Source organism: Lontra canadensis, unplaced genomic scaffold (assembly GCF_010015895.1).
Source record: "Lontra canadensis isolate GAN:19392208 unplaced genomic scaffold, GSC_riverotter_1.0 scaffold24, whole genome shotgun sequence".
Classification (NCBI taxonomy): domain Eukaryota; kingdom Metazoa; phylum Chordata; class Mammalia; order Carnivora; family Mustelidae; genus Lontra; species Lontra canadensis.
In genome coordinates, this window is record NW_022631018.1 from 10,065,858 (window position 1) to 10,078,373 (window position 12,516).

Here is a 12,516-nt window from a genome sequence, read left to right on the forward strand (position 1 = left end):
AAGTCTTTCCCAGGAAAATCCTCTTTTAATATTAATTCTTAAATCCTTTGAAGTCATCTCCAATTAAAAAAAAGAAGAAAAAGAACTCTGTCTCCGTCAGTTAAGTAAGACTTCACCTTTACTTCAAAATTCATTTCCTTTTTTTTCTGAAACCTGCCCCTTAAGTTTTCTTAGAGCCTGTTAATAATGAAGCAATGAAGAAAACAAAGCGTGCTTTTGCTCCTTTCCGTCCTTTTTAAAAAAGGATATTACCATGAAGGACTGAAAAGTTCAGAACTTTTATATTTACCACAAAAGAGTCTCATAAATAAATTCAATAAAGCAAAAGCCTAAATCATCACAGAGAACTCCAGTGGAATGAGTCATGACCTGGAATGCACCAATGGGGAAAAACAACAATCAACATAAAATCTTAAAACCAGAAGGAATTCCTTTATTTTCCTAATCAATAAGGCTAGAAAGAAATATTTGCATATGGATTCTAGAGAGAAATGATATCTGCTTTGCACAGAATGGACCTTAGAAATCATTTATACCGATCCTCTTACTGTGTTGGTTGAAACTGAAGCCCAAAGAGGGTTAAAGAAGGAAACAGTGAATTCACCAAGCTCATCAAGAACATGGAGAAGACATTTAAGTTAAATAATAGATAAGAAAATAATCAAGCATGCTCCAGACCTAAGAGCCAGCTTCAATAGCATAAAATACAGTGAAACAAAGAGCAAATACTAACCATAAAAGAGAAACATCTTGTTCTAGCAAGAAAAACTGTCCTCTAGCTTCCTTGCCTAAGAGTTGAAAAAAATCCTAGCACATCAAATCTGATTTACTGGGTAGTTCTTTTTACCCCTTTTGATACAAGTTCCTACTATTCTACATGACTCTTTACCATTCTCTCTTAACTTTTGTTTCCTCAGTGACGTGCATACTTGAGGGCCTCAATTATACTATACAGGGTTTGCAAAAGCAGAGACTGTGTCAATATCTTTTGTATAACTCCAAAGTGTATCAGTTTGATAATGTATAAATAGAGAGTCTTAACAAATGCTTAGTGAATTAATATATAAACTAATATAACCAGTTCTCCTGTATTAGATCTTCTTAGTTTTATTTTCATTAGAAGTTATGCTTAAAGGGAATTTCTGACTGATATATTTCATGGTTCCTTTTTCCAAGTCAAAAGCTAAACAGCAGGCTTTATACATTTATTTCCTTAATAAATTATTGTTCACAGAAGTGATTATGGAAAACTGTAACAGAGTCTACATAAGCAGGGAGTCTGAAGGAATACGAATAGGTAGAACATTCAAAAGTTAACATTAATGGGAAGAATAAAGTCTAGTAATTTTCTAAAACTGTTAGAACATTTGTATACAAGATGAATTAGTAAAATAAGTAAGTTCATAGAGGCCCATCCTGTTTAATATTTTATAATTGTCCCCCAAAATGGAATTCAATGTACATATCAGGATTGGACATAGGGAGGGCTATCAACCCCAAAGAAAATAAGACTTGAATTCAAAGTAATCTTTAGATAAACATTCCATTTAAATATTATATTTAATAGAATATTTAGACAAATATGGAATATTTAAATAAATATTCCATTAAATATTATATTTACTCCTGGCGCTAATAATACATTATATGTTAATTTTTAAAAAGGTAATAAAAATAAAATAATAATAATAAATATATTTAAATGGATAATCATATTTAAATTTATATTAAATATAAATAGTCCATAAATATTCCATTTAAAAAGGATAAAATAGTAAGGAGTTTAAAAAATAAATAAAAGATTAGCAAACAGAATACAGAATAATAATCTGAAAATGAAACAGCAGATATCTTATTTAAAATATGTTCATAATATAAGAACAAGTAACAAATGTATATTACTTCCAAATCAGAATTTAATTTTTAATTCTAAAAGTAATGATCAGGTGGTGCCTGGGTGGCTCAGTCAACCAGTTAAGTGCCCGACTCTTGATTTCAGTTCAGGTCATGATCTCAGGGTCGTGAATCAAGCCCCACAATGGGCTCTGCACTGGGCATAGAGCCTGCTTAAGATTCTTTCTCTTTCCCTCTGTCTCCCGCCCGCCTTCCCCACCTCCACCGCCACCCCGGGGAACGTGCATTCTCGCTCGCTCTCTCTCAAAAAAAAAAAAAAAAAGTAATGGTCACTTAACATTAAAATTTCTCACTAGTAAGTATTTATTTGATAACTGCATATTTTGAAAAGATCACACACAAAATGAAAAGGACTCAGAAAATCAACAAAAAGTCTAATGGTCCAATGAATCAAGATTAAGTATTGGGCTATTTTTTAAAACTAGAAAATTGAGACATGTTACAACTGTCAAACGGTATATAAGCATAAAAAAATATGGGAAAAAGTATACAAAGCAGTATCTGAAGGGCTAAAACTTATTAAACTACTCATAAGCTTATAGGCTAGTCTTTTTATGAGGTAGGCACTTGATTTGCATATATATGTATATTTGCATATGTATATATGAGTTATTTTTTTTTTAACTCACTTAGTCCTTACAATAACCCAGAAAGGAATTACTATTATCATTATTCAGATACAGAAACTGAAGTCAAGATTGTCCAGTCTTCCATGGCTTCAAATGACACAGGTGGGATATGAAAAAGCCCACCTGCAACTTAGATTAATTAAGAAAATAAGCATTTTCTCCCATCTCTAGAAGATATAATTCTTCAATTGTATCAGAAAAAAAAATAGTTTATATAAATAAGAAAAATAGAAAAGTTAATTCTTGGTATATACCAAATCCAGATAGATATGACATAAAAACAATAATAAATCACAATGTTTCCAATGTTTTAAGCTGATTCACCTGCTTTCTAGACCAGATAGAAACCTAAAAACCTAAAAAACCCTGTTAGAATTATGCCTTTATAACTCTCGGTGATCTACAGCAGCCACATGTAGGACTTATGCTTAAATAATTAGTTTCATCATGAACCAATAAAACTGTAGAGGTATTGTACAAAAATTATTAGTTAACCTTAAAAAGTTTTCAAATAAAATTCAGTACAAATTACCATCATTTTACACAGGAAGTTTTAAAGGTAGAGTAAGGGACAAAGGGCTGAGAAAGAGGAGAGAGCAAGTCCAGTTTCATTCCACATTTGGTGGTTCACTTCAGTGCTTTTTCTTCCCACCAATAACTTGTTAGAAAATTACTGATAAAAATTCCAAAGACCAAAATTCTCATTCTAATTATAAAGCCAAGAGACAAAAATGGCTAAAAGAAAATACAAAATGAAACATAAGACATACCTGATATACATCATCAAGTTGAGGTTTTCCATAAAGGCTGGAGAGACTCTCTGCTCGCATGAGATACTCCGCTGTTCTTCTCTTCACAGCTTCTCGACGGGTAGGGCTTGACTCTCCTAAAAGGAGAAAACAAAGCCAGGACATGTGAAAAATAAGGGAATTCCTTTTATCCAAACTATAGATTAACTTCTTTTTACCCAGTTCACTACTTGTTCACATTTCTAACTAAAAAGAAGAGATACTCAAAATGGAACAGACATCAAAGTTTTTAGTATTAGCAAGGTCTAAATATTACCACCATAAATTTGATTTATCCAAATTTGGAAATTTTCCAATTTAAGTATAGAAAGAGAACCCGATACCTTTTATTGGAGGTATCGATATACAAGAAATATAGTACAAAAAAGCTCTGGAGACAGAAGACTAGCCTTGTCCAGGCAGTATGCAAATGTCCAATTCAACAAATTGGGACTAAATGCAGTAGATGTGTAGTAAGAGCCATGACATGGATTTGATATGTTCTAAAAGTACCAACAAACTGGAGAATAAAATTATTTAAGGTAACTCTGAATTCACTCTGATTTCTGTAAGCTTCATGGTTTTTTCATTAACAACAAATTGTCACCCACCTTATAACTGAAAATAAGAATGTAATTAAAATGTATGTTAACCAACTGGAATTAAAATAAAAACTTTCTAAAAAGAGAAAAAAGAACTACTAATTGAAATCCTTGTAATATACAATTATATGAAAATAAACAAGTCATTGACCCTGCCTGGCTCTGTTTCTCTAAATAAAGGGTATCCAAAGAACTCAAGACCTTGAAAAAGAGGTGTTCCAGCCCATGAAGGAAGTACTGGGCTCTCTCGTCTCTAGAGTGGAATGATCCTAAGTTTTTACCCATTTTATATACCTCAGTGTGATACAACATTTCATTTGAAGAAAGAATTCCATGACTGAAAGTTAAAAAGTCTGAAAACCACTGTACTATATATAATCTCTAAGGCTCCTTTCACAAATAATATTCTATACATTCATGACTCATTTTTATCAAAGCACTTCATACATAGTATTTTTTTAAATAATTCACCCTATGTATTTTCTGAATGAAGTTAACCAAAAACTATCATACAGTGGAAACTGCCCTCGACTACATTCTGGAAACCATGGTTATCTAAATTCTGGCTCTGCCTCTCACTAGTCATGTGACCTACAATAAATCATCCAATTCTCTGACCCTCCTCCTCATTCTCTAAATATATACTTCAAATGACTGCAGAGATTAAAGGAGACTATACATAAAAGACACCACAACAAAGACAGCTGTATACAGGAAGCACTAAATTGTAAAGGTTTTCAATCTTGGCTTCTCTCTAAACCAAATCCTACAAAATAACGTTCCCGTGTTGCTGAAGTGAACTGAACTTAATTATAGTAAAGCAGGCATTTTTCCTCCAAAGACTACTAGTAGAAAAACTTTATTTCTGCCTAGAATAGCATCTTCTATTTCTTCTGGGGAAGGGTCCTTTCTTCTCACCTTCATAGCCTTCCACCTCTCCCCTACCACTACCAGCCGTTAACAAGGTGGTGTGAAAGAAAACTGCATTCGTGTTTCAGATCTCTGTCCCTCTACCCCTTACTAGTAAGTCAAGGGTGAGTCCTGTCACAAGCTGGGCCAATGACAGAACCCCACCCTTTTGGCCACAGTTGGAGAAGGGAGGAATTGGCCCAACACAAACTGGGCCAATCAGTCCCTCTCCACTACTGATGCTGGAAATAAGAGGACTGGGAACTGCCAGCAGCCTTAGTTTCTGCCAATGCGCAAAGAACCAATCAGAGAAGCACTTATGAGAGACAAACAACAACAACAACAACAACAACAAAAAAGGAATCCTGGTGTGACTGGGGTCCCAGATTCAGCCGGAAGCTACATTCCTGCCATTCTTTGCCTACTATAGCTCAAATGTAGATTTTCTCACATGTGCTAAAGAATCCAGACTGAACAGAGAGCCCTCAAAGAAAAACAGCAACCAAATTGGGATTGCAATTTTGCTTTAAAAAAACAAGAAACAAAAAACTTCCTTTCACAGCTTTTACATTACTATTCCATCTCTTTTCCCCTTTATGAGTAATTCAAAAATATAATAGCCTTGGGGACGAGCAGACTCTATCACTTCTTAACCATGGAACAGTCTACATTTATTAACTCTTCAACTACTCAAACTTCAATTAAAATTAAAATATCAATAGGATTCCTGCCTCTGTCCTTAAAATTCACTGAATTTCTAAACCCAAGTTTTTATTTTTAAACAATGTATCTGTGAAAGTTACCTAAGTAATGAAAATATGTTGTGAAGGTAAAATGTGCCACACATAAATAAGAAACATTCATCATTTCTACACATTACTCATCCTTTAGTTTTGAGTTTACTGTTTATGGACTCTTCTACTTCCATTATCATGAGTGGCTTCTCATTGCACATTCTACCTTTCATGCCCTAATTTAAATCCCCCACTTAAAATTTTTTTTTTAAGATTTTTATTTATTTGACAGAGATCACAAGTATGCAGAGAGGCAGGCAGAGAGAGGGGGGGAAGCAGGCTCCCCACCAAGCAAAGAGCCCGGTGCCCTATGCGGGGCTCGATCCCAGGACCCTGGGATCATGACCTGAGCCACCCAGGCGCCGCCACCACCCCCCCACTAAAATTTCTGATTCAGCGTAGGCGAAACTGTAACAGAAACTACGGCAATTTAGTGTTTTAACTTCAGTGTGATTATAAGCTTTAACACAACTTCAAAATTTGCTTTATTCAAAAAAATTTGTCTCCCAAAATAATTTGAAATTCAAAACTGCCAAGACTATGGAGCACCTAATTCAAGCTAGAGTTAAAACCACAGTTTGTAATCAAATCATTGTTTTTTTAAACTTTTGGTATCTCTGCTGCTTTCTAGGCAGTCTCCATAGTAACAGAGAAACAAGAACCGGAAGCCAGCAGTTGAAATGGACTCCTGCTGCTGACAGTGGTTCTGCTTCCATGGAAACAACAATGAAGTGATGGAATACTGGGAGGCTTTTTACTTTTTTTTTTTTTTAAGATTTTATTTATTTATTTGACAGAGAGATCACAAGCAGGCAGAGAGAGGAAGCAGGCTCCCTGCTGAGCAGAGAGCCCCATGCGGGGCTCGATCCCAGGACTCTGAGATCATGACCCGAGCCGAAGGCAGCGGCCCAACACACTGAGCCACCCAGGCGCCCCTGGGAGGCTTTTTAAACAGAACCTTAAATATACATACATGACGCCTTCCCTACCAGCCCCTTAAAAGTAGGTCACAACCACTGCTGATCAATTTTAGGGGCCAAGGATGAAAATCACCTCTTGGAGATTTCTACTGTTGGACACTTACTGAGGTTTGTGAGGAAGTTGGAAGAAAAGATTAATCTATGGGTTTCCAGTTTAATTTTAACTGATCAAATTATTGAAAAATATGACTTTAAACAGATATTAACTGATTAAAAATTTTCCATTGGCTCTTAACCTTAATTTCTCAATATTCACGTTAAGACACACACACTCAGCCAATAATGATTATTTTTCAAGGAAAACTAGGTTTTCTGGAATTCCACTTTTAATCCCATATTGGGTGATGTAGCCCAATTATATCAGTATTATATCCAGGAAGACACTTAATAAATGCTTTTAAAAATGGATACATATTTTACATTCCATCTAAAGATAAACCAGTACCTTCTTTAAGTTTCTCTACCTGTCTGTTCATAACTTGGATACAGTAAGAATTTCCACTGGGCTCTGGCATTCAGAAGAAAAATGCTACTCCCATTATTTACTAACCTTTAGGTCAAAAAATTCCACTGTACCAGAAAAAAAGTGTCTTACATTTATTGTGTCAACCTTATCAATGTCTGATCAGGAGAGAGGATGGATATAGGTGATTACAGAGTATGGTCTGTGAAAGAATAGGGTGAAACTGAATAGATATGAGGATAAAGTCCAAAGTTGCCCCTGAAATTTTTAGAAACACTGCACTGCCTATCCTGCATGTCTCAGAGCAACAACTCCAACTTAAGTTACTAAGTTTCATAGAAGGCACAGTCTATAGATAACAGAATCATGAAATTCTAATTTATTCAAAAAGCCATCACCACTCGGCCTCCTTCATTATATTAAGTCCTGTTTATACGAGATATTACCTTCCTTATTCAACAAAGGAACTTAAGGCTCAGGGATATGGAATGTCTTTCTCAGCTGAAAAGTTAATATAAGAAACTAAACTGAAACCAGGTCTTATGATACCACTCTTCCAATGACTGAATTTGAAGTGGATTACACTACTGTTACTAAGTAGAACAAGAAAAATGCAGAGCATGGGACAAATACGAGTATGGGAACAAAGATGAAGAGAAAATAAGCATAAGAGTTGAGACGGGAGTCTATCAGACAAAATACCAGAGTACAATTGGACAGAAAGAGACTGAAGATGACAGACAAGGACACAGGAAAATTAGAGTTACAAAGAGGTATAAATTTCACACCATGTGAAAGAGAACAGGCCTTTCTGAGAAAAGTGGTCTCTCAAAACATCCTTGTTACCCAAGGATTTCTTTGGAAAACACGGGCCTTTTATCATTTACCCATTAAAAAACCAAAAAGGCATTTTTATTCACAGAACTAGTGAAAATCAGTTTCACAAACTGTAACAAAAAGTAGTCCTTCCAATTCTGTTATTCTACCCTTAGCCACCAAAAAGAATATAGCTAATGCCACATCCTTGGTTCAACAAAAGAAAAGCAATGCTGAAGGAAAAACCAACAATGTTAGACTACTTAAAAGACAGTATGTTTACATCTATATTTTATGGAAAATTTTAAGGGATTTTTTTTTTAAAGATTTTATTTATTTATTTGACAGAGATCACAAGTAGGCAGAGAGAGAGGCAGAGAGAGAGAAAGGGAAGCAGGCTCCCTGCTGAGCAGAGAGCCCGATGCGGGGCTTGATCCCAGGACTCCGGGACCACGACCTGAGCAGAAGGCAGAGGCCTCAACCCACTGAGCCACCCAGGCGCCCCAATTTTAAGGGATTTTTAAGAGTATTTGACTATACCTGATTTTTGCTACACGCACAGAATTTAATCCCCACATAACACTCCACTTAGGCACATTTTATATTCTTACCTCTGCCTCTCTACTCCAACAACTCTCCAATAGCCCCTCTGCCACTGTATTCTTGGTCAAACATGCCAGGTTTTTAACTCAGATTTATCACATTACAAAGAACATTCAAGTCAACGAGGGTTTGAGGAATGAGTTTTTGTTTAGCGGTGCTTCCTTTTTTTTTTTTTTTTTTTTTTAAACAACTTTAGTAACAAAAAAAATACGCCTGTTTGAGATGGCCTTGGTGGTTACAGTTGTTTTTTCTCAGTGCTGATTTATTATAGTTAATGGGGTTTTTGTTCTTTTTAGGTATAGCCTACCATTTCTGACTTAACGCTAAGTGTTCTGACAACAAAAGGCAACCTTGAGAAAAACAGTAATTCATGGTTCTACAGGTCTACCACAACTGGGGCCATCAGCATCTCCACAGAGAACAAAACTCAGTCAAGGAATCTGCTTCCCATTTTTCTTTAACCAAATCCATATTAATGTCTTTTCAAAACCCAAGTGTTATGTGACCCCTAGAAGTTCAAAAAGTCACCAAAGAATAGTAAAAGCAAAAATCATAATAATATTCATGCCCAGGCATTGCCTCAATTATGACTGCCTTCAATGCTGTTTAGCAGTTTTCCTATCAGTTAATACTGAATGAAAACTAACATATCATTAAATCAGAGTGTTAAATGCCTACAGAGACAGTCTTCTCTTAGACTTAGCTTTTTTCCTGCTCCCTAACCCATTTTTTGTTTTGCAATTTTAAAGGGGAGTATCCAAAACATTAATTATTCAATCCTTTCATTAGAACATTGCCTGGCCAGTCTCTTTGTGACACTAAACTCTTGTCCAGATAGATACATACATGCACAGATAAATAATCAATCCCCTACATGTTCCTTATACTGTAATCAATGGCTTCTAAAAGATAAAAAGTTTAAAAAGAACTAGAGTATATCAAAGGAAAAAGGAATGCAGAATTAAAACCTAAGAGCTAAAATTTTGCCTTCTGAGATGGAATAAAGATAAGGGAAAATATGGAAAAGAAACTCCACATAAACTAAGAATTTTTTTATCTGCTATACTAGTAAGTATGAAGAGTTCCCCAAGCCCCACAAAGGCTTTTGCTCGTTTCTTTTACTGGCTATAAGAGACATCTTAGAAGTAACACATTCATTGAAAGCCTCTGAAGTCCAACAACTGCTTTCTTGATGTCATGATACTGGATCACGTATTTTCCTTTGAGATGATGTAAAGTGATCAACGGAATTACTGATTATAAGCAGTTAATTCTTCTGAATCCTAAAGGTTTCACAGACTCCTTTAGTGCATGCCCACCCTAAAAAATTAAACTGACTTAGTGTATACCAGAATTAGAACAGACTCCATTCCATCTCCAGATTTATTTAACATGAGGATAAGTATCTCCACACTTAAACAATTCAAAGAATGTGTCAAGCAATACACCCACAGTATACCACATTTGAAGCCTGTATCGGGCTAACAAAGAAAATCCTCCCCAGGAACTAAGTAAGCCAGCAGGGTGAAAAAGTTCTCCACAACCACATATTCCTGCTCCTTCTTTCATCTTCAGAAAGAAAGATGCCTAATAGTTACTGAGCATCTATTATGTTCCAGACACAGTTATTTCAATGTTTACAGTCATTTCAGTGTTGTCACAGAAACATCACATAGAGAAGACCTTCCATAAAATTTTGTTTAATAAATGAATGGAAAAACAAATGAATGATTTTGCACCAATACTACATGGTCTGATAACAATACCTTCAGGCCTAGAGATGATCCAATTACCTCTTCCTATAACTTAGTACCTTTCTTGAACTTGATAGTTAAAATAAATGCATTTCAGAAAATGTCTACTGTCTTTATCTTCTGTGTAGGTGAAATCATAAGAGAGGAATATGGAAGAACACAGCACAGAAGTGGTATGGCTAGACTAAAAGGACAATCTATATTTTTATTTAGTTTTATGAAAACCTGTCATGACAGCATCGAAGAAGGAAACACAAGCATAGATAGTCTATTCAATTGCAAACCACTGAGTAAAACAGAATGAAGTCTATGAACTTTTTACTGTTTGACAATTACAATTTGGGAAAATCTTTTTTCTTAAGTTTCTAAGACTACAGGATGCCTATGTTTACAATGTAAAACTCTGTAACTCAAGTAATTATGAAATAATGACTAAATCCACAAGGTGCCTAATACCTGCTGGTATTGAAGTAGCAGTGGTTTTCCATTTAGAGTAGTTCAGTTTGGTTTGGTTCACTTGAAAATACTCACAGATATCTATATTTCCTCTGAGCAGAATTAAGGTTTTTTCCAGTAATCACAAGAACTGAATCAACTCTCAATTTAATGCTTTTAAACTGTGTTGCTAAAGATATAAAAATGTGGGAATATTGATGACTGAGACCATCTAGTAAAAAACCCTTCGAGAATCCTCATCTCTCTCCCTCTCTGCTTTTGCAATAGAGCAGCTGTGCCGCACACAAATTCACATGAATGAAAATATTTAGACGAGAAACCACCCACTTAGTTTATTTTCCATACGACTTTCCTGTAATTATTTTGTAAACTGTTCACACAACAATACATAAAAACATCTGCAAAAACAGGTAATTAATGTGTCAAGCCAAACTAATGCATTTTTTATGGTGTCCATGCTTCGTCAACTGTAATTATAACTCTTTTTTAAGCAAATGATGATGTGTTTGTTGCAATGTGCAAGTGGTTATTTTAGATGCTCTGTTTACTGTTCATACAATCTGAATATAAAACTCCACAGCTACTTTACCCTACATCAATGTTTTACCTAGCTTTTTTTTTTTTTTGCAGAAGCAGGAATGCAGATCTCTTTTCCAAGCTATAATTTCCAGTAAACATTTTTGTTATTAAAACAAGAAACTCTCAACATAAAAGTTGACACCAAAATAACCAACAATTCAAGAAACATCTGACAGAAAACGATTCACCCAGACCTTCTTCCTGCAGTTGTAAACCTATGGGAAATACAGCACTTTAAGCCCATGAGCTGCAGAATACCAAGCCTCCTGAACATTAGCAGTGTAGAAAGCTTGTTATTGGTCTGTAATGTATAATATCTATTCCTTCTAGACCCACTAGACACATATCTTTGACATGAAACCAAAAAAATGAAGGACCAAATCCTGCTCAAAATACATTGTTTCATATTCATACCCTTTGGTTCTAACTAGAGAAAAGGTCATCACCATTATTATTACTATTTGCACTAACTAATATTGCATACCAATAATCATCCTCAAATGGACATTCCTGAAGGCCCAAGGTTTCTGGTCTCCAAAGCTAATAAAATCTAAAATAAAGGAAGCAGCACAGCCCTTTAATTTTTTGTAAGGTCCTTCCTCTTTTTATAAAAGGCTATTTTTAAAACATCTATAATGATTATCGACAGTACTGAGAAACCCTGAATAAAGAATTCTTAAGAAACAATGTTTTCCACTTGTTTTCACAACAAATATTTTTTAGAAATAGTGTAGAATTAACCTTTCTTCATCCAAACTCACGTAACTCCTCATTTTGATACAAATATTTCTAAACTGAGCTATTCTGTTCTCCCCTTGAATATTAGCTACTGTGATCAGCTAAAAGTGCCTGTCTATGCCCACCTTATTCCCAACAAGAACATGAGCAAAGTATTACAACAAATAAAATAACAGTTTCCCAGCTGCCCAGCTTAAATTTTAGGTCAAATGCTTATTTTGCAGATTTGGGGTTGAGTCCAATCAAAACAGAACAGAGCTCCCATTCCAAGGATGCTAGAATAAGAAAGACATGACTAAGACTAAGTAAGGGAATAGGACAGAAACTTATTTATTCAAGCTAGAAACCAAACTCAGGGTCAGACAACCAAGAAGTCTCAATACTGAGTTCCACTACTTATATTGATTACAACAAATATATTAATTGTAATAATAAATACAATTAATGTGGGGTGCCTGGGTGGCTCAGTAAGAGGAGCACCCAACTCTTGG

The 12,516-nt window shown here is 35.1% G+C and overlaps 1 protein-coding gene across 10 annotated transcripts in view; it reads right to left on the minus strand.

The window, feature by feature from the left end:
- RPS6KC1 (ribosomal protein S6 kinase C1) overlaps positions 1–12,516 on the minus strand; it is a 178,037-nt gene that overhangs the window by 85,052 nt on the left and 80,469 nt on the right. For all 10 annotated transcript variants that reach the window (XR_004383284.1, XR_004383283.1, XR_004383285.1 and 7 more), the window contains one exon: positions 3,314–3,429. Coding sequence is in view for 7 of the 10 variants with exons in the window: in XM_032862752.1 (XP_032718643.1) it covers positions 3,314–3,429 (116 nt within the window). In the remaining 3 variants the exon portion in view is untranslated. The remainder of the gene's footprint in view (positions 1–3,313; positions 3,430–12,516) is intronic.